This window comes from Cydia strobilella, chromosome 17 (assembly GCF_947568885.1).
Source record: "Cydia strobilella chromosome 17, ilCydStro3.1, whole genome shotgun sequence".
In the NCBI taxonomy this organism is placed as follows: Eukaryota; Metazoa; Arthropoda; class Insecta; order Lepidoptera; family Tortricidae; genus Cydia; species Cydia strobilella.
The window spans coordinates 12953562-12975896 of NC_086057.1; the positions used below are offsets into that span (position 1 = coordinate 12953562).

Below are 22335 nucleotides of genomic sequence, written 5' to 3' on the forward strand. Positions count from 1 at the left end.
TACCGTGCGTGTGTGTTGTACGCGCAAGTAGCTCGCGGCTCGCGCTTTCACTTGCTCCAGCCACATGCACTGTGTGCAAGCACACGCAGTTCTCAACCTGCAGAATGCCACTCATTTGTTTGGATGATTGGTAAATAGGAGAAGAGTAATTTCCAATATATTACGTAGAAAAATTGGAATAATTTTTGGCTACATTGAATATGCGAGAACGCCACGATATTGCTCATTACTGCTGCTTACCGTTGGCCACAGCAAAGGAACACCAAATAAAATGTCAATACAAGTTAAAATCATTTATTGAAGTCCTCCTCACATGTAAACAAGTTAAATGGTTCTTACTTCGCGCTGTTGTAGCGTGGCGGGTTAATCGTTGTCGTGTTTAAACCGTGGTCAGTTGGTGGCTTTCAACTCACGTTTGGCCTGTGGACAAAGCTAGATTTTATTGAGCTTGAAATTTTATGGAAGGGTACGTATCAGAAACGTTGCCATAAAGCTCGCTTCAGACTACGCGCCGCGAACGCGAGTGTGGAGTCGATTTCGCTGATTAGCGAACAAGACTACTCACGTTCGCAGCTTCGCGCCGCGATTCGCGCACGAGTGTGGAGGACCCTTTACAATGGATCTTTCGGCCGCAAATGGCCGCAAAGCTGCTATTCATGTGAATTGTTTTGTCATTTGTACAGTCTGGCAAAAAAGAGTATATAGAAAGTAAAAAGTGGCAACACTGTAATGTCGTCCCGTTTTTCTTAGATTGATTTGAAAGAGACGACACAATTTCTTTAGTTTTTTTTTACGTTGTTTCACCCTGTAATTAGTAACTAGCGGTTGAGCCCATCAACGTTGGGCCTGTTATTTCTTGTCGCGCTATAGGCACTATATATGTAACCCATAGCCGTTAGGCGGGTAGGGCACCCTTATCGCGCTCACAGTCAATTTCGTCTTTGGACCCATAGTAAAAATCGTTCAATGTGTATGAACTACAAAATGCTAAATATATGTATGTAAACCTCATAAGGCACACCATACAATGTTGTCCATTTTTAATTTAACCTTCCGTAAGGCTCACTAATACAAAAAAATTCCTATTTTGAATTTAAACCTTGTTGTATAGTAAATAAGGATGAATTTTGTTTGTTTGAGAAAGCAATGAAACAAAAGAAAAGCTACTTTATTTGGTATGTCACAGGTTTATCAAATGTTCTAATTAGATTGAAACGGAGTGTACATTGTAATGCACATTGGCCCTTACGAGGTAGCCAGACGTCTAGATAGGTCTTCAAAAAATACCCTTTATTTGTACAGTACTGATTCTCTAAGTACGCGACCTTTTCGAATGAAAGTAAATCTACATGCGCCATATGCAAGCATCATAATGTGGACTACAGATTTTATTACTTTATATATATGAACTAGGAACTAACAGGGAATGAGATCTACGAAAACCATATAATAGAAAATACTTATTTATTATAAAATACTTAAAGCAACTTTACTCAACTTAACTACACATTCATAACAATCGTAATCGTACATCACCCATAATCGACAGAAAACAGCATATAATAATAATAACAACTCTACATAGTCTAAATAATTTACTCAATAACAAGTACAATCTAATGGAACATGCTAGACACAACAGACAGGCCAATAACCTTTTTCACTAAGTAAAAAAATCTGTTATGTCTTATGTACACTTTATGAACATTAAAAAGGTTATTTCCAGTTAGTCGAAGTCGCTATTGCTGCTGTAATACAATTTAGTGTCACGTGCCCTCTGGCGATATCGACAATTTGCAATCCATACTAATATTATAAATGCGAGTCTGTCTGTCTGTCTGTGTGTTCCCTCTTCACGCTTAAACCGCTGAACCGATTTAGATGAAATTTGGCATAGAGATAGGTTGAGTCCCTGAGAAGGACATAGGATAGTTTTTATCCCGAAAATCATCCCTTAAGAAAGTAAAAAGCGGGGTGGAATTGAGATAATTAACGAAGTGCCTGCTAATTTGTGTGCATAATATGCTCAAATTTAGATTGCTGTGAGATTTTCTCCAGGCGCTATTATTACTCTAGCTGCGGTTACTAAGTCCACGCAGACGAAGTCGCGGGCAAAAGCTAGTTCTTCTATATAGCCATAAGGCCACATATCAGTAAATTTACTAATTCGACTGTTACGGCTTTGCACTTATTTTGATCTATAATATCTACATCAGTGTCTACATTACAAAAATGCAGTCTCAGAGGAAATATCAGGTCTTCTTTTAACATAATATATCAGCAAACTAGCTTTTGCCCGCGACTTCGTCTGCGTGGACTTAGTAACCCCAGCTAGAGTAAGAATAGCGTCTGGAGAAAGTCTTATAGCAATTATTCAATTAGAGCATATTATGCACACAAATTAGCAGACACTTCATTAATTATCTCAATTCCACCCCGCTTTTTACTTTCTTAAGGGATGATTTTCGGGATAAAAACTATCCTATGTCCTTCTCAGGGACTCAACCTATCTCTATGCCAAATTTCATCTAAATCGATTCAGTGGTTTAAGCGTGAAGAGGGAACACACAGACAGACAGACAGACTTTCGCATTTATAATATTAGTATGGATTTTATAAATACAAGTAATAAATAAATATATATAAATTTACAAATATTGTAGGTGCATAACAAAAGATTTCATATTGTTAATGGAATAATTACATACTTAAAATCTAACTACTATAGTTAGCCTATCGTTACCATAGTTCACAATCGTACTAATTACAGCGAAAATTTTGTAATTAGTACCATAGTGCACTAACATAAGGTCTTTATTACAACCAAATTTTCTGCGTAATTAGTACGAGTGTGAACCAGGGCATCGCTATATTCTACATTATTCGATATTATGAACATGCCCCCAAGTTATTTTTGCTTAGAGAATTTACCATTGTCGAGTGTTATAACATGTTGATTGTATGTGTTGTGTGCGTTACGTTACACATTTAAAGTATTCAAAGTTTTAAAAGTAAATATTCAATCCTTTTACGACAGTGTGCAATTGTGCATACGTCGTTTTATTGTCAAATACATACAATCTTCTTCCCCGCGTTGTCCCGGCATTGTGCCACGGCTCATGGGAGCCTGGGGTCCGCTTGACAACTAATCCCAAGAATTGACGAAGGCACTAGTTTTTACGATAGCGACTGCCATCTAACCTTCCAACCAAGGGGGAAAACTAAGCATTATTGGGATTAGTCCGGTTTCCTCGCGATGTTTTTCTTCACCGAAAAGCAACTGGTAAATATCAAATGATATTCGTACATCAATTCTGAAAAACTCATTGGTGCTGGGGTTTTAACCCGCGACATCCGGATTGAAAGTCGCAAGGCCACCAGCGCTTTGTCAAATACATACGACGTGCAGCAGAAATGGCTAAGCAATTCAAACTCACTTGCACACGCTCTTATTCCCATAACAATAAAGTTGCTTATTTTATTTTAAACACCCCACTTAGCAAATTCCGTCGTTCTAGCTGAAGTTAACGCAAATAAATTTCTGTCGGACATGACTGAACCAGGTAACAGTAAGTACTATATATTTGGCATTTGTCGTACATTCTGCTCGACAAGTGTCCCTGATATCTTTGTAACTAGCTTACCCACTACGAATATCAACATAATAAATTAAATTCGTGACCGTTGAATTTGTTAAAGATCTCAAGGTCATAACTTGAACTGTGATTAATGATTCGCATTCGAATTTACATTTAAATGATTCACTGCCGGTTGAAAAAGGCGAAGAGGTTAAGAGCAAGAATGATACAGCTAGCTGCATTTTCGACAAAATACCCTCCTAGGCAACGTATGAGCGCAGTGCCGTCAGACCCAGGGATCGGATACCGGTATTTTTTTTATGGGAACGAAAACGGTATTTTATTCGTTAATTATTTCATTTCTAATTGGGCAATAGAGCAATTTCGAGTATAAAATAATTCGAAATTTTGCAAAAAAACCGGTTCCGATCTCTGGTCAGACCTGCTCCTCCAGCGTCGCGAACGACACATTAGAACCCAAAATATTTGGGGAACCCAAAACTGGGGCCCGTTTCTCTAAAGCTTGTAACTTGTAACACAAGTGGAAGTCCCTTTCTAACAAAAGCTGTCAAAAAGTGACATCCGCTTGTATTACAAGTTACAAGCTTTTCAGAAACGGGCCCCTGTTAGGACAAATCCGTAAAGGTTTTAGGATAAGAAATACGGCTAGCGTAGACGGACTCTATCTGCGTTTCGTCCGCCAATTCATCCTCCTAGCCAAGGTAGTGGCGCAGTACACCGCGCACGTGTGTCACACCTGCTCGTCCAGCGCCACGCGGGACACGTCCTCGTAGTCGCTCACGAAGTGCACGTCGATGTCGTCCCTGATGAACGACGGGAGGTCGTCGAAGTCCCGCCGGTTCTCCTCGGGGAGGATGACGCATTTCACGCCGACTCGTTTCGCCTGTCAAACACGGAACAGTTTATGTTTTTGGCGCCATTGACGGATATGACTAGGAAAGCATACATTCAAGTCACTCACTGAGGAATGATTTCCTTGATATCTGCTTTCAACGGCGCGCCCTATTTTTAATTTAAATGTACACACTTAACCGCCAACTTAGTGTGTGGTTTACTGGCGCGCCGTCTCAGTTGTAAGTGTTGCAGCCACAAGTGCGTACGTGGTCTAAGGAACTTAGAAACCGCTCTCGTATTTGGTTCGGTAAGCGCACTCACAACTATGATCTTTTTCTTAATCCCGCCCACACGCGGAACATGAGCGCACGTACAGTCACCTGCAATAATATGTCACTTTTGCGGCCTTCAAAGAGTAAAATATTATTGCAGGCGAGCAGCGGCGTGGTCTACGGTCCCTTGGGCAGGCCTAAGGTATATTTTACTCGCACACACGAACGCGGAAAGATACTTACGTGTGGCTTTGAGCGTCGCGTTAGAGCAAGTGATGCCGTGGTGGTGCAGCTGGCTGATGGACCGTCCTTGGGCGTCGCATAACCAGTCGCAGTTCCCCGAAGGGTGAAATCTAATAATCAGTGTCCTGGGTAAACTTACCGCTATGATCTTCTCCTTGATGCCTCCTACGGGTAGTACACGTCCCGTGAGCGAGATCTCGCCCGTCATGGCGAGCTCCCGTACGGGGCGACGTAGGGCCAGTGATAGTAACGCCGTGGTGATGGTGCAGCCGGCCGATGGACCGTCTTTGGGCGTTGCGCCTTCGGGCACGTGCAGGTGGATGTGACTGGAACAACCAAATTGTATGTAAGACCACAAGGTATATAAATAACAATAACGCACGCAAAGAAGATCGTATAACATTAACTTTTTTGCCGATAACGCGGTTAGCTTTAAACTCAATTACGTTGAGTCAACCTAATAATTTGGCAAAACCGTTGAACAAACTTTCTTTCTTTTTACTAGAAGCGGAGCCCGGTTTCTTTTAGAATGCAAAAGGGGAAACGGGGACGGAATGGCATGGGCTTTATAGTCATGCTGCGGATGGCTAATCATTGTCTCTATGTAGAGAACCTGGTTCCTGGGGCAATCCGGAGTTCCCAGGATCCAGATTCCAGCGAAATGGCATTGTACAATGCCTCTAAAAAAGTTGTCACTCAAGCGACTCACCTAGTATTGAGGAAAGTGTTATCCGGGTGGTGTTTGAGCATGTAGTTCCTTGCGACTGTGAGCGCGATGCGGGCGGATTCCTTCATGACGTCACCGAGATGGCCGGTCAGCTCTAGCGAGCCCATCGGTGACTTGTCGTCTTGGTGCGCGTTGCGAAGTGCGGTTTCTATGTAGAGAGTGCTGCCACCTGTTGGCAATGATTTTGAACTTTGTTACAAAGTGATAGGGTTCAATTTTGGATAATTTCTGACACCCTTATAAAGGGTTGAAAGGACTCAAGCTAAAAAAAGTCAGTTCACAGTTACTCAACATATCGAAGAGATCGATTACAGCATTTTACTCAGTACTCACCCATGGCGGTCCAGGCGAGTCCCATGATGACGCCGGGCGGCGTCACGGCGTACATGCGGTCGTGCTTGAACGTGGGCTTGCCGACTAGCTCGGACAAGTTGCTGTCGTCTACGGTCAGCTGCTCCGCTTCTTGCTTCACTATCTTGTAGGCGACTTTGCGGGATATCTGTCAAAATAATAATGTTTTTAGGCGTTTCATCATTTTCCAAGCGTTGTACCGGCTTACTATCACGGCTCATGAAAGGCAGCGGGGCTAAAATGGGTGTCACTTTTAAAGATGGTCACCGTGGCAAACAATCTCGGTAATCCGGTACTTCGCTGGTCCGGTACACCCAGTAATCCGGCACTAAAACAGGGGTGCAACTGATCACTATACAGTGTGAAAAAAATGAATGGGCCCTGGAGGGAAAGTGCATTAAAACCAGCAAAAGGTAGTGCTGGACCCTCTTGACCTCAGGACCCTCTAGAATGAAGCAAGCTACCTAAGATAATCTTGAAATATACCTTTTCTATATGTTTCTGCAGATTTCTGACACCGCTCTCCCGGCAGTAAGACTTGATGAGAGTAGTCAGCGCCTCCGACGTCAGATTGAGTTGTTCTTCAGTCAACCCACAGTTCTTACGCGCTGTCGGTACGAGGTACTGCTGGGCTATCGCTAGTTTCTCCTCTGCTACGTAGCCTGAACATAAAAAATATATTTAAAAAACTGTCTTGTATTTTTTTTTTGATAGAAATAAAACTTCGCAATGTGATTAAAATTCTGCTAGAATCTCTTTTCCCACTTCAGACTCCATCCATCCTATCACGCAGCTGTTCGGGTATCGGTTCGACAACGTTGGCGGTACATATGAACAGAAACGCGGCACAAACCGAAAACTACGTCGAGATAGTTGTCTAAGAATTTAGCGTTTTGCTCCCCAGAAATTCGATAATGTTCTATGCCCAGTATCAATCTAAAGGCAACCTTATAATTTATTAAATCACATTTACAAACGGGTCTATCGCGAATTTATTCGAACCAAACGAAGTGTGCAAGAGAGAGTGAAAGAACACATAGCGGCAGTAAAAAATCGCCAAGTAAACAAGTCCGCGATCGCCGAACATCTACTTACATGCGGCGCAAATCACTGGATTGAGCTTCATAAACCAAAAGTTGTCTCCACTGAACGCCATTATTATCCTCGAGTTGTGCGAGAAGCGATTGAAATCAAGAAGCACCCCAGAAATTTTAATAGGGAAGATGGTTTTAACTTATCGGAACTTAACTTAACTTATCAGAAGTTAAAGCCAAGGGATCTATCTTCGGATGTGTGCGCGGATGTTGTGAGTGTTGCGTGTCGGACTATTGACAATAATTAACATTTATGTGTAGTGGGTGGTTGGAAAATGTGATGTCTACCTCAAACTTTAAATGCACTTTTCGTGGGGTAGTCACACAAATCTCTGTTTTGACATTTTGCTGGGACGTCAGTTAGCCGCGACCACGACCAGTGAAACCTGTGTCGAAACGTCGGTAAATAAAGGTAACAAAATAAATTCGCGATAGACCCGTTTGTAAATGTGATTTAATATGTGTTCAAACCGCGAAAGTTTAAAATGTTATATAACCTTATAATTTGTTCAATAAATGAACTGATGAACAGAACGCGAGAGAGATCGATCAGTGCGTCGAGATAGTTATCCAGTTAGGATCTTACTACGGCACTGCAAAAGGGACCTTGTACTCTGTTTAATAAAGTCCACACTCACCAGACATATCAATAAGCTCCATCCTATCACGCAAAGGTTCTGGAATTTGTTCCACCACGTTGGCGGTACAGATGAATAACACGCGAGACAAATCTATCGGTACGTCGAGATAGTGGTCGAGGAAGTTGGCGTTTTGCTCCGGGTCCAGTAGTTCTAAGAGGGCAGAGGATGGATCTCCGTGGACACCCCTGTGGACAAGTCAAATATAAATCATTAGTCGGTCAAAAGAAGTGATCTAGGAGGTAACGAAGTGCTTTCGAGTTTTCAAACACAAGATTTTGTTACTTTTTGGAGCTACTCACAATAGGTTTTCTTGTGATTAGAGCCTACGCCTAGCTACGCCGACGTAGGTTCGGGTGAACTTGCCCTTGCTATGGCATCAGGTCGTGAGTTTTATCATAGGTTTAGAACCTTGTAAAAAGGAGATAAAAATCGAAATCGCGCAGTAAATTAATTTCCTTTGCCCTATTCAGGATCCCTTACCACAGTTGAGATATACTCACTTGCCAATCTTGTCGACTTCATCAATAAGAACCAGTGGGTTCTCAGTACCAGTCTTCTTAAGGCACTGGACAAGTTTGCCGGGCATGGCGCCGACGTAGGTGCGGCGGTGACCTTTGACCTCGGCCACGTCCGTCATACCGCCCACGGAGAATCGGAAGTATTGGCGGTTAAGCGCACGCGCTATTGAGCGAGCTGTAAAAAAAGTGACAACAAATGATTAAAAAAAAGAATTTATTTAAAACTTACATATATACAGAATATCTATAAGCAGTTTTGAATGATTCACGTTTAGTTTCATACATACATACATACATATAATCACGCCTATTTCCCGGAGGGGTAGGCAGAGACCACGGATTTCCACTTGCTACGATCCTGACATACCTCTTACGCTTCCTTCACTTTCATAACATTCCTCATACACGCTCGCCGGTTTAGGGTGCTCTTGACCTGGCCTTTCTTCAGGATTTCACTAGACTAGACTTATATTGACCGGGATATGATTGAGGTGACTTTGACACCCACCCGCTATTTTCAGTCACCCGTGAACATGATGCATGTAACTGCGTCGAAATATCGGGAGCTCACAAATAATACAAAAGGTAATCACGGTCTATATCCCGGTCAATATAAGTCTAGATCTATAAGCATTTTAGTGCATTTTCCTCCGTAACTTTGTCAATCTCAGATTGCATACAAATATGTAAATACTCACGCCAATAGTCAAATGAATGTTAAAGAAAAATTTAATAAAAAACACTACATCTATCTACCTATACTAGTTTTGCCTACTCCCGGCGGCCCGTGGAAGCAGAGTATCTTGCCCTGCGTGCTGCCTTTCAACTGCGATACGGCTATAAACTCTAGGATACGCCTCTTAATATCTTATATGCCTTGTCTAATAGAATCACTTGGGCTTCTTTTCATTCAAGGTTACTTCATACCGACCAGAAAAAAAGATTGAACATCGCTATAATACCAACCTATACTAGTCTTGCCTACTCCCGGGGGCCCATGGAAGCAGAGTATCTTGCCCTGCGTGCTGCCTTTCAACTGCGATACGGCTATAAACTCTAGGATACGCTTCTTAATGTCCTCCATGCCGTAATGGTCCTCGTCTAGTATCACTTGGGCGTCTTTCAGTTCGAGGTTCTCTTTGGATGTGATGCCCCAAGGCAGGGAGGTCAGCCAGTCCAGGTAACACCGGGTCACACTGGAAAGTGAATGAGTTCAAAAACCTCGTTCCACAAGGAAGTGTTGAGTGTTTTTAACCGATTTCCTAATACCACATTATCAGGATATTTAAAGGTGAATCAACTTTTTCTTGTTACTCGTTGCCATGGTTACGTTATCCTGGGTCACTCTTAAATCTTGGTTTTATGGTATTTACAATCTCCAAACATGTTTTTTTGCGGTAGTTATAAGGCCTTTAAATAATGTACCATCTACAAACATGTACAACATTTCTTCTAACAAACTATGGTACATTGTCTCCTAGCTGACGAAAGACGAAATAGAATAAGAACAAGAAATAATTGATCCTCCTTTAACTATAAAATCTTTAAACTGTTTTAGTAACCTAGGTACGTGAAAAATTTCAAACTCGTGTAGCACATAGTAAGATAAAAACAGTTATATTAATCCAATCTAACTATTGCTGATGAAAAAGAAATACGTTACAGATACCAGCAACTAAACTGGGACACCAATAAATGATTTCTTTTCTAACAGTTGCAACCATTTTTACAGTTATCGCAATCATATGTTTTTCTAAGTCAATACTCACTTGAACTCCGAACTGTGGCTCTCAAGGAAGTTCATCTTATTTAGTTCCTCGTCTATAACCGTCTGCACGGCGTCCGGTACGGTCTTGCCAGCCAGTCGCTCGCGGAACTTATCGCCTATCGCGTCCTTGTCGTCCTTTTCTAATCCTAGCTCTTTCTTTATCACCTGTGAAAAAAGTAAATGTGACAACTCGGAAACCTTAATACAAAAAAAAAGGCATAAGATCCACCGAAGATCAGTTAAGAAACATTTCGGCTGGTCCATTTTCCATTGGATAGTAAATTTTTTTTTCGCGATTTCGTGGTTGGTCCCATAGTAAAAGTTGCTCAGTATAAACCCGAAAACCTCCCTGGCAACGGAAATGCACTTATTTTATAGCCATCCTGTATATTCTCATATTTACCTATTTAAGGCATAGGACGGGAGAATGAAATCACAAAGGAGTAGTATGAAGAATCTCGAACCTTTAGTTGTTCATGAAGTATATATTTCCGGTGCTGTTGCTTGACCTTCTCCTCGACCTCCTTGCCTATCTTCTGTTGCAGCTTCGATAGCTCGTACTCTTTCTTAAGCAGCGATAGTGACATCATCAACCGCTTCGGAATCTGAGAACATTAATCATTAATAAATAAATATATAGCGAAATTTCTAAGAATACATCTGTCTCTCATTCTATTCGTTGTAGTTATGAACACAAAGTAAGTGGTACTTTGAAAAGGGGGTAGGTAGCGAATAAATATTCTACGTTATTAGCGGAATATACCATTTAAAATGGCTTTCTCCAAAGCCTTGGCCTCTTTGAGCTTCGCAGACGCTAGCGAAAAATCCACATTACAGATTTTGGAAGGCCATAACATAATGTAATGCACGCGGTTTTATGGTCATCAAAAACGATATTCGCAAAGATGATCGCGCTGTAATAATTTTCATTATACAAATATAAACCCAAAGGTTTTTAAAGACGTTTCACGTCAATATGATAAAACTCACGTCCATCTCCTCGAGAATAGCCTGCAGGTCGGCAGGCTCGGCGCCTGTGAGGGCGGCGCCGAGGTCACTCAAGTACACCGGGTTGTCTACCACCCTTTGCCCTTGTGCCAACATGTGGTGCAAAGATTCTCTGTGAAATAAGGAAGATTTAGACTAGCCTAGAGTAAAAAACCGGCCAAGTACGAGTCGGAACCGCGCACGAAGGGTTCTGTACCATTACGCAAAGAATCACGTTTGTTATTATTAGGATTTAGGAGCTCCACTTAAATATTTATTTTATTCTGTTTTTAATATTTGTTGTTATAGTGGCAACAGAAATACATCATGTGTGAAAATTTCAACTGTCTAGCTATCACGGTTCATGAGTTACAGCCTGGTGACAGACGGACGGAAGGACAGACAGACAGACGGACAGACAGCGGAGTGTTAGTAATAGGGTCCCGTTTTTTACCCTTTGGGTACGGAACCCTAGAAAGACGATATGCCAGTGTAAGGGCCTGTTTCACAATGTCCAAGTAAAGTCCTGAATAAGCTACTTGCCACTTATCTGACGAATAAAGTCATCGTTGGCGTTTCACAGGCTTCAAATAAGCTTAGCTGGTAGATAAACACCTTTACAACTTGAGGTAGTTTTATCTGGCAGTTAATTTATTTGTTAATTAGCTATCTAATACTTTAATCTGACTTTGTGAAACAGGCCCTAAATAAAGTAAAAAAGGGTTTTTGACAGGCCGAAACTAATGTCAGCTGAAGAAGTTCGTGATCCATGTTAAATAGGAAGGAAATATTCTTATTTAAATGTGATATTAATTCTCTTTTCTATCTCCTCTTCTTATAGGCTTTAAGTTATGTTAATTAATTGTATAAACTCATTCGAGTCTGGGTTACCTACGAGGCAGGCTAAGCCTAGTGTAGGAACCAGAGTAACCTGACTGTATTTTTCTATGCCAGGTACATTTTGTAAACTGTGTTTAATTTAAGTTAATCTTAACAACCCTGTAAATATTTGTAATTTTTGGTAATCTGGGCTCCATGCACAATGGACAGATCAATTGTTGGTTGGCAGAGCCTATATCGGACAAAGCAATCAGTGTTTACCACTTTATTGACCTCTCCCTTGAGTAGGGAACTATGATAGCACCCATGAGGCTGACATGTTCACCTAGAGTGTCCAAAGCCTCCATAAAAACCAGATAAAAAAAAAAATTGTGTGTACCTACAATAAAAAAATTGTTTTTTTTTTTAAATATACCTCATATAGAAAGTAAACTCGTAAGGTGCTATACATTTTTTTACGGAAATATGAAGTATGGGTAAATCACGTTTATTTTTGGTGAAGAATCTATGAAAAAAATAATAATATCAGTCACCTACAATAGTATTATGTTACATAACAAAGGCCGCAAAAATATCTGACACGATCTTATTTGTAGAGCCACAAGAGCGTGTCACATATTATTGCAGGTGATTGTAGTGCACATAGATCCTAACTAGAGTAAAGCTGCTTTCACTTTGGGCGAAAGGAAAGACCACTCACCTGTACAAAGGATTCAAGTTGATAATATCCCTGATAGTCTTAATAACTTCTTGTGTTAATGCTTTCACCTCTTCCGTCTGCTGGAACTTCTCATGCATCAGATTCTCAACCTTGACCATCATAACTTGATCCGGAACCTTCTTTTTATCCTCTGTCTGTGTCTCTGCGTCCTTGGGTTCTTCGGCCACTGGTTTCTGTTTCCTCGTGTTCCTGTGCTTGCGGCGCCGGCGCTCCGCGTCGGACTCTTCGCGGGTGACGTTAAACTCAACGTTAAACACGGGAAACTTTAGCTTCATTTCTGAAATGATACGGATCATTTCAAAAATGAAGTGTTATCAATAAAGGCATGCATGGCTCACATGTAATGCAGCTCGCAGGTCAATTCACGAAAGCTGGCACGAATGGCATAAAGTGAATGACAATATCTATGTGTGTAACACATTAACCACTAAAATGATGGCTCTGACTGTATACCGATGTCACTCATACAATGAAAGTTTTATTCAATCCATTCGTGCCAGCTTTCGTGAATTGACCTGTACAGCTCCGGCTCGCTGCTTAACCATTTGAAGCTTAAGCTTCTTCGCGCTTATTGTGCAGACATAAAGCTTTTCTTTATCGGCTTATGACGATTTCGCGTCAATATATGTGGGGAGACCCTTACATTCAGTACATTCACCAAGGGTTGGGAAAAGTTGCATAACAATGCTTCTTTTAAGACCCATTACTGAGAGACTACGAACATAATAAACCTATGAGCATAATACTTTAGCTTGAGACTATGTCATTTTAGGTATTGACACACTAGATAAGCTGTTGGCTTAGACACTAGAAGTGCAGGCCGCGTAGCCAACATGCCAATCGCTTACGCTCCGTAGCGATCGAAATGCAACGGTCACTGTCGCACTAATATGAAGAGTGATAGAGAGACCCAAAACGTTTCGTTGTTGAAGCGATTGCGATTGTCACCTTGGCTAGGCCGGCAGGTATACAATTTTATTTTTGTTGCCCTTTGGGATAGATTGGTTTGACTCAGGTGAAGTTAGTGGATTGTACATACCGGCAGGCCCCACTTCAATCTCCTCCTCAATGAACTGGCCAGTGATCTTTATTCTTCGGTGAGCCATCACCACTAGCCGCAGCTTGAAGTCCATGTCCTGCATCTCATGGATTTGGGCGAATACGCCCACCTGATGAAAAATAGTATTGTTAAAGCGGTCACCTAATTGAATTTATTCTAAAGAAATTTTGTCACATTTTTTTTTTGGGCACACTTTTTTGAATTTGTAAAATTTTCTAAAGTTTTGAAAATATAACCTGACCTAACTTTATGAATTCTAAAGTCAAAGTAAATTAATGGTTTTGGAAAAGAAGCATTGGGAGAAACCAGTAATTCAATCAGTGTTATTTCAACTTTGGGTGTTGTAAAGCCTTAACCCTTTACCAGGCTGACAGTTCAAATGAATATAGAACACAAGTTTGAAGTGCCGTATGTGGGAAATATATCTCCCTCCCTGGTAAAGGGTTAATACAGGACAAGTCTAAGTACAAAAGAAAACTATAAGAATGCAAGAAATAAGGGCAAAGGGTCTATGTCCGCGAAAACTTCCAAGTAGGATTGCGAAAATTTCTACATATCATTTCAAATGGGGTGGTGTCATGAAAAGTTAAAAAACACTATGGAAAATCATAAAATGTACAAAAACTCAAATCGGGGATTTGGCAGACCCCGCCGGAGATGGTGGGATGAACTAGATTCCTTTTGACGGAGTGGCCAGACACAGCATTGGAAAGAGATCTGTGGAGAAATTGGGAGAACCCTTTGCCCAGCAGTGGGACACGTAAGGCTCCAAATAAAAATAAAATCTTGTGTAAGTTTCAAATCTGTATATTACCTGGTGCAGGTCATCAAGGCTGGAGACCACATCTGACTTCTCATCTTCCTTCTTGCGGAGGAAGATGCCAACGTACGGCTGATTGAGTTTCACTTTCCGCCTTATTAAGTCAATTAAGGCGGGATTTGAGATCTGTAAAGATATGAAACTAAATTAGTAGATAAGCAAAATGCAAAGGCATTGGTAATACATAAATCAATAGTAATATTAATATAAACAATATGTTTTTATTCTCAAATAATTCTGTCACTTATCTGTTCCTCACCTTACCTCACCCTCACCTTTAGACTTTATTGTTATCCATTTATGACTATGCATATTTTTTATCTTTATAGAGCCATAAATAACAAATGACGCCTACGAAATAGAACATGATGTTTTACTTCAACAAAGAAATATAAATAAAAAAATAAAAAAAGCCTTTTATTTATGGGTAACATATGAAATATAAAAATTATTTGCAAAACTTAGTCTAAATTTGTAAGGGTAAAAAAATCACACCAGAACCCTCTTATGAGGTATACCTATAGGCCTCTTCCAGAATCTTCCACCTCTCTCGATCTTGGGCCTCCCATACCCAGTTGGTCCCCGCCACCTTAACTATGTCGTCAGCCCAGCATGCCAATGGCCGTCAATTATTGGCTGTTAATATTTGTTTCCCTTTTTCATCTGGACCTCTCCAGCTTACTTACTCAACTTACTCTTACTCTTACTCACCAAAGAACTAATAGTATATATCACTTCAAGTGGCAGACATTACTTTAGATGTGTTTGATTTAAAATTTTCTGTCAATTACATAAATTTAAAAAAATTACATTCCTGCTGTGGGAGTTTGCCAAACAAAGGGGTAACAATAAGATTCAAGCAACTCATTTATATAAGCTGGGGTTTCAGAACATCATCCAAGGTTTGAAAGCCAGAGGAAATTTTTATACATATTGTAAAGAAACTTAATTTTAGTATAGGGACTACTGCCCAAAAACTTGTGTAAAATAACATGTGATAGGTGATAGTGACAACGACAATTAATGTACACAGTTTCTAAAGTAAATCTACAATAACAACCTATAAACATATTGTAATCACCTCAATCAACTTGATGAATCTTGGAAACACAGGGTTCCTGTTAATAGCGATAACCGGAACCTGCGGCCACACCTCGGGCACGGCTACCGGCGCCGGTAGCTGGCTCGTGAACAGCGGCGTATCCTCTTTCAACTCCGCATCCTCCTCCGGCGGGTCATTCTTGTTGCCCGTCGAAAATAACCTCATACTTCCCAATTGACGGTTTAAAACTACAGCATTGTGATTAGCACTACACACGCGACTTCCCTGAACCCACAATCTACTTCTACCACAACCCAACAAAGATTTCTCGGCTGATTTACTGTGTGATGCAACTTTTGTTACGTTACGGGCTAAACGAGCAGAAGACTTCAAGTTCGGATTGAATAACACCGTGTTCCGCAATAAAACACTTGCGCTATGCATTTTTTATGTTGTTAAAAGATATGTAGTTGGTTTAAACGCCTTCTCCCATTTAAATTATTCAAAATCTAAGTATTTAAATGGAAATAGGTTATATTTCCAGACTTTTCAGAAGCCGAATAGATAACATTGACAGTGACATTGACAGTTCTAGGTATGTATGTACAACATGGTTTCTACCAAGTGTGCAAGCATTTGTTGAAACGTTGAAACGCCTTGTTTGTGAACGCACCTTAAGATAATATAGTTGGTCAAGCAAATCTTGTCAGTAAGTAAGAACAAAAAAAACTACACTCATCCCCTTCTTCTGGTCGCCAGCACCAGTGCAAGACAAAGACAGCATGACTCTCCGTCTACGCCCGAAATGAGACAGTCCCTTGACAAACTATATATTAAGCGCCCTCAACACTCTTGCGCATCTCGTGCGCGAATCACGACGCGAAGCGGCGAACGCGAGTGTGGAGACGTTCGCTATTCAGCGAAATCGACTCCACACTCGCGTTCACGGTTTCGCGCCGCGTAGTCTGGAGCGACTTTATATGTCAAACTCAAACTTGATCTTTTGTTGTTTCACTTGTTTCGCTTCATCAAAGAGTATTGTAATATATAGGAGACGCTTCATTCGCTTGCATTCGCTTGTGCTTGGCGTTGATGTACATTTCATATTCATTACTAAAATCATACTAAAATAATGAAATGACATATGGTTTGATTGCAGTGTAAACGTTAATTCAACATGTCTTGTAATTATGCTGAGGGTTTATCACCCTATGAACACAAAGGTGTCCTAGGAATTCCTGAGGTAAACATTTATATTACATTGTTGCCCTTTTATTTCTGTATTATTTCATAATTTTTGTTGTCTTATAATTGTTTATCATTCTAGAAATTTGATTCAATCGATACATTCAACAAGAAATGTGATCTATTGGCTCAATTAATAAATCAAAGTAAACATGTGGTTGTTCACACTGGCGCTGGGATCAGCACTTCAGCTGGTATACCGGACTTCAGGTGAGCACTTAACTTAATCCAAAATTTAGTCTATACAGTCAAGGGCATAAATATATATACATTCCCAGTTTCAAAAATATCTGTAAGCTCTTACACCTTAGACAACAAAGTCGTGTTCACATATTTTTGAGCCATTTGTCTGGATCGATATTTTTGCCTTCGACTGTACATATAGTTCATCATACCACTGCTTTAATTGCAACAAAGAAAAAAAGTTTGTTAGTATTTGACTGCAATTATTCTCATCTTCTTCTTCAGCGAATATGCGCCTAGGTCTCTCCAATTTTCCTCCACGTAGCTCGGTTTGCTGCTTTTCTTCTTTAGTGTCCCTACAATCTTTACAATATTGTCCTCCCTCTCTTTAGCCTTTTTCTACCCTTTGGGTGTAGGCCTCCTTCATTTTGCGCTATTCATCGCGGTTCTTGTCTTGTCCTCCCATCTGGTTGGATTCATCCCTTCTGGTTGCAATTAGATTGAATTAACTAGATGCTAGTCCATTAGGGGTCATCCATTAATGTCAAGAAAATGTGACATGTTGTGACAAGGGGGAGGGGGGAGTCAGAAACTTTGTGACGTCACTTTAACTTATTTAAATTATTTTATTCACTGTACAGTTAAATAACAAGTTTTTGGAATGATAATCGTTTTTAATCATTTAATTTTCTTTCCTAATAAGTTTTGGGTTACAAAATTACTAATATTTCTTTTGTCAAAAATATTTTGATCAAATATTAGTAATACTTAATTCGTTCTCCGGATTTCATTAAAAAATGTGACATCACACCACCAGCGGTAGGGGTTTGCCAAATGTGACCAAGTGTGACAAGGAGGGGAAGAGGGGTCAAAAAACCTCGAAATTCGTGTGAGATGAACCCTTATTTTGAATGTGACAGAAAATAGTGTTTCTTGCTAATACAGATTTTCTCTTTCAGAGGACCAAATGGTGTATGGACACTAGAGAAAAAAGGCAAAAAACCTTCTATCAATGTCTCTTTTGCAGATGCAAAGCCTACAAAAACCCATCTCATACTAAAGAAACTTGTAGAGTGTGATAGGGTGCATTACATTGTCAGCCAAAACATAGATGGCTTGCATTTGAAGTCGGGGCTGCCACGGGATTACCTCTCCGAGCTGCATGGGAACATGTTTGTTGATGAATGCAACTTATGCAAAAGGTTTGTTTGTGTATTTACTTATATTTGAACAACTTCCAACTTTTAAGTCAGATTGCACTCATTTGAAAAATATTTATCCTTAAATAGTCAGTTGCTTGAGGGTCAATGATCATCCATTGAGGGGGAGGGAGGGGGTCAAGAAAATGTGACATGTTATGAGAAGGGGAAGGGAGGAGTCTTTAACTTCATCAGTAACCAATTTTTTTTAAATTTGTTGTAAAGTTAAATACCAAGTTTTTGGGATGATAATAATTTCTATTCGTTTAATTTTCTTTCCTTATAGATTTTGTTTTTTAAATTACTAATATTTCTTTTCTCAAAAATATTTTCTAAAAATTTTAATAAAACCTAATTCGAATTGCCGATTTTGTTGAAAACGAAATTGCCAAAAATGTGACGAGACACCAGGAGTGCAGGGGTCAAAAAACCTAGATATTCGTGTGACGTAAATCCTAGTAATTCTCCTTTAAGATTGCATTTACGGCACTTTATATAGTACCGTAAAATAGGGTGAGTGGGGTGAGTCGGGATTACTTATTAGCTTGCCTTGATCCGCTGTCTGTCCCACTCTAAGCTCATCCTTAACGCTCCTCTTCCGCATGATCAGTCTCCGCCACCCTGATTTCGCTCCCGGCCCAATATCTTACACCTCTCACTTCTAGTTCCAGTTCTTTTTTTTTACATTACATGTAAAAAGATGCAAGTGTTGCAACGCAATTCTTCTATTAAAAGAATAGTTTTGAGATGTAATGTGAAACCAAGTCTGTTATTTTACTCAGTGCCAGGGGGTGTTAAAATAAAACGGTATCAATATTAGATATCTTTAATTTTTATAATGACTTGGCCATACTTGACATATTAAATGTAGATGAATACAAAACCAACAACATATCTGCATGCTACTTTTTTTTGGCAGGCAATTTGTCCGCAGCGCTCCAGTGGAGACAGTGGGCAAGAAGTGCAGTGGCGTGCCGTGCGCTGCGGCGCACGTATGTGGCAGACCCTGCCGCGGGCGACTCTATGATGGTGTCTTGGACTGGGAGCACAGCTTGCCGGAGAATGATCTGCTCATGGCAGAGTGGCACTCAAGGTGAGGACACTTTATTTCAGATATGCCAAAACAATTCGACAAAATAATCATTGGTGTATGAAAAATATTTCGTACTAATAATATATTCCCTCTCTATAATGTAGGTTTTGGAACTAGAATTTATTTCCTCTCCCAGTGTGGGTTATTTAACAAGTTACTAGTACGTTCAGAAGCAAAAGATATTGCTGAGTAAATAAATTATCTTGGATATACTTTAAGACTCTACTTTGATATTTTTTTTTTTCAGAACATTTTATTTATTTTAAATTTGATTTTAAATATAAACTTACGCGTTATAAAACAAGGCCCTATAGATGTTGTAATTAGAATAAGTTATATTTTTTTCAGTATTGCAGACCTCAGTATATGCCTAGGAACTACATTACAAATCATTCCAAGCGGAAACTTACCCTTAGAAACAGTTAAATATGGAGGGAAACTAGTCATCTGCAACTTGCAACCCACAAAACATGTAAGCAATAATTTAATCAATTAATTTTATACCATCTTTTTGCTTTTACATAATAATTAATATTACCATTTGTCATTTTCAGGACAACAAAGCTGATCTTGTAGTAAATTATTATGTCGACGATGTTTTAGAGAAAATTATGAACATACTTAAAATAGATGTACCAACATATTCAGAGGATGAGAATCCTATGAAAAAGGCAGAATCTTCAGTAGTTGACTGGACCATAGATAGATATAGTGTTCTTACTTTAGAGAAAATGTTCAAAGCGAAATGTAAAGGGATTAAAAAGAAACGGGTACTTATAAAGAAACGTAATAGTGATATGGGTATCAGTGGAGCAAACTGTGTTGATAAAGCCAAAATAATAAAATTAGAAGTAAAAGAAGAAATTGATGACAATAAGAAAGAAAATGGACATGTGAATGTTGGAAACGAAAATAGACAGCAAGTTAAAAATGAACAAAATGATCTAGATATTGTAGGAAATGGTCAAGAAAGTATATTTGAAATAGAACACAATGATGTGGATATTGTAAATGAAAATGAACAGCAAATCAAGATTGAAAATGAACAAAATGATGAAATAAAAAATAACATTGGACGAAACAATACTGTTGAAAAAAATGAGCAAAATGACGTGGACATAAATGAAAATGGATAACAACTTTTAAGAGTTGAAAATGAACATAATATTGTAAACATGTTATAAATCTTGGCCTGCACAATTCCTATCGCATTTATTATGTACTACATAGACCTTTCGCGTCGAATGATCGTCCCTACGACAGTTCCTTCTCTTTTTGTTCGACTTAATTGAAATAATAATTGAAGTAATATGTTTTACCATATTTTCGTTATGCTAAAATTCCAAAAATGTCTCAGACATGTGACATGCATATAAATTATCTAACATAGGGATTAGGGACCATCTTTCGAGGCGAGAGGTATAACAATAACACTTAACTTACCATGGTGGACCTTATGTCTGGTTTGGAATAATGTTTATGAAATGTCAGTTCAGTTGGTATACTGTTGTATGTTATTCAGTTGAAGTGTATCAAATATCAAGCTTCATCAATACAATTAGTAGTCACAATCCGATTAAACGAGAATCTGACGAAAAATCCGGTTAATCGGGAACTAACCGTAAATACATTTATACACAGACACACCCAACTTATCAGTAAAATAAGGCGCGGAATTCAAATTTTCTATGGGAGATCAACCCTTCGCGCAATTTTTTTTCGAATTTGCCGCCTTTTTCTATGACAAAGTGGCTATGCCAGAGTATATGTAGGTTTACCTTACTGAGAAGGTTGGTAAGAAGTTATTATGGAAAGCTACGGTCTGGTTGAAGTAGGTTGAAGGCTTGGTTGCATGACATTGATTTGTATTACATTTAGGAAGTAAAAATGTAACAATACTACTAGTTTTAATCATAAAACTTGGTACTAGAAAATCACTGTGCAACTTTTTTGTCAACCACCTAAAATCACTGGTAGACCAAATACAATTATGTTATCACAAATAAAATTATATATAATTATATAATTAAACAACACAGGAACAATTTAAAAGAAACAACCTTTAATATTAAACAATTTTAATTAAAACAAATTTATTTTATTAAAAAATCTCTTTGGTGTCATTTAGAATGTCTAAGTAATAAGTACAAAAGTATAGTATATAAGGTACAAATGTATATCATCATCATCATCATATTTATTCATCAACAATTCAGGATTGTGTTTGAAATAATGCAGTTAGTTCACATTTGGAAATAATATAACAATAATCATATAAATACTTACCTATAAAAGGTTTTATAAAAATAAAAACACAAGCTCTTAATCTGACGACTTTTCATTAGACAGTCATCAAAATAACTCTAACGTGCCTTACTTACGTGCCTAAACTTAATGAGCTTGCGTTGATTTATTATAAAGTGGTTCTTGGAACCTTTGCTTTTCATTATCTGGATAGCTTGATGGTACGAAAACATTGCATTGTCATTAAATTTAAGAAGATATGATTAAAAAATGTTCCATTGCAGTCTTAAATATCACTTCTTACTAAATCACTACCAGTTGTTATAAATGCTATCCGTCAGTCAAAGTGACTCATATTTGACTGTAAAACGATTAAATGTTTTAAAACAAAAGAAATTCAACCCAACTAGATTTTCCCCAGCAAACATTTTACAAGTGTAATTCACAATCACAACCAAAAGTGTTGCTTTCGTCCTTAGTACCTACCTACTTTGACCTACCTAGAAACGGCCTTCGCCCAAAAGCTCGTTTTTAAAGAGGCGTTTTTGCAAGACCCTTTTTATTACCTCGGAATAAACATAAAGAAAAGGCCCTCACAGATACGACTTAGCCCACGGCTAGATTAGTTCACGCTAACGCCACTGCCCACTACTGACTACAGAGACCGTGCGTGTTGGAACTGTTGGAGGGTCTGCCATCTCGTGACCTGAATCGAAAGCAAAAACAATTCACGCTTCTAAGCAGGTGCTGCCCCCAACACTTCACGCTGGCTCTATTTCGCATAGTAGAAAAATGGAAACTTAACATAATGCTTCGCGCCAATGAATAGGGGGCTTCTGTGCTGCCGTCTACAA

General features: G+C 39.2%; 2 protein-coding genes across 3 annotated transcripts; one reads left to right on the forward strand and one right to left on the reverse strand.

The window, feature by feature from the left end:
• Positions 1 to 321: 321 nt before the first annotated feature.
• On the reverse strand, positions 322 to 16087 carry LOC134748976 (lon protease homolog, mitochondrial). 2 transcript variants are annotated; one of them, XM_063683844.1, is made up of 16 exons: positions 15557 to 16087; positions 14470 to 14601; positions 13635 to 13764; positions 12575 to 12872; positions 11038 to 11167; positions 10512 to 10652; positions 10049 to 10212; positions 9246 to 9475; positions 8262 to 8454; positions 7759 to 7946; positions 6513 to 6688; positions 6009 to 6174; positions 5658 to 5844; positions 5088 to 5274; positions 4336 to 4482; positions 322 to 420 (listed from the first exon to the last, which is right to left on the reverse strand). In XM_063683844.1, exons 1-16 carry the CDS (start codon positions 15959 to 15961, stop codon positions 391 to 393), a joined length of 2904 nt encoding a protein of 967 aa, XP_063539914.1. In that variant the 5' UTR covers positions 15962 to 16087; the 3' UTR covers positions 322 to 390. The 2 variants fall into 2 exon arrangements, with proteins under 2 accessions (XP_063539914.1, XP_063539915.1); XM_063683845.1 differs by having other exon boundaries at positions 12575 to 12818; positions 15557 to 16086.
• A 494-nt stretch (positions 16088 to 16581) lies between these two features.
• LOC134749028 (NAD-dependent protein deacetylase Sirt6) lies at positions 16582 to 20585 on the forward strand. Its single transcript, XM_063683919.1, has 6 exons — positions 16582 to 16760; positions 16845 to 16972; positions 17905 to 18147; positions 19064 to 19237; positions 19586 to 19709; positions 19792 to 20585. The coding sequence occupies exons 1-6, from the start codon at positions 16695 to 16697 to the stop codon at positions 20371 to 20373; spliced, it is 1317 nt and encodes a 438-aa protein (XP_063539989.1). The 5' UTR covers positions 16582 to 16694; the 3' UTR covers positions 20374 to 20585.
• The last annotated feature ends 1750 nt before the right edge of the window (positions 20586 to 22335 follow it).

Excerpts from the sequence above, each read along its gene's own strand:
- LOC134749028 (XM_063683919.1), top strand. The coding sequence starts at position 16,695 with ATGTCTTGTAATTATGCTGAGGGTTTATCACCCTATGAACACAAAGGT. Across the intron at positions 16,973-17,904 it reads GCTGGTATACCGGACTTCAG|AGGACCAAATGGTGTATGGA; the intron begins GTGAGCACTTAA and ends TTTCTCTTTCAG. Across the intron at positions 19,710-19,791 it reads ACTTGCAACCCACAAAACAT|GACAACAAAGCTGATCTTGT; the intron begins GTAAGCAATAAT and ends TGTCATTTTCAG.
- LOC134748976 (XM_063683844.1), bottom strand. The coding sequence starts at position 15,961 with ATGCATAGCGCAAGTGTTTTATTGCGGAACACGGTGTTATTCAATCCG. Across the intron at positions 9,476-10,048 it reads AGCCACAGTTCGGAGTTCAA|TGTGACCCGGTGTTACCTGG; the intron begins GTGAGTATTGAC and ends TTCACTTTCCAG. Across the intron at positions 8,455-9,245 it reads AGTAGGCAAGACTAGTATAG|CTCGCTCAATAGCGCGTGCG; the intron begins GTTGGTATTATA and ends CTTTTTTTACAG.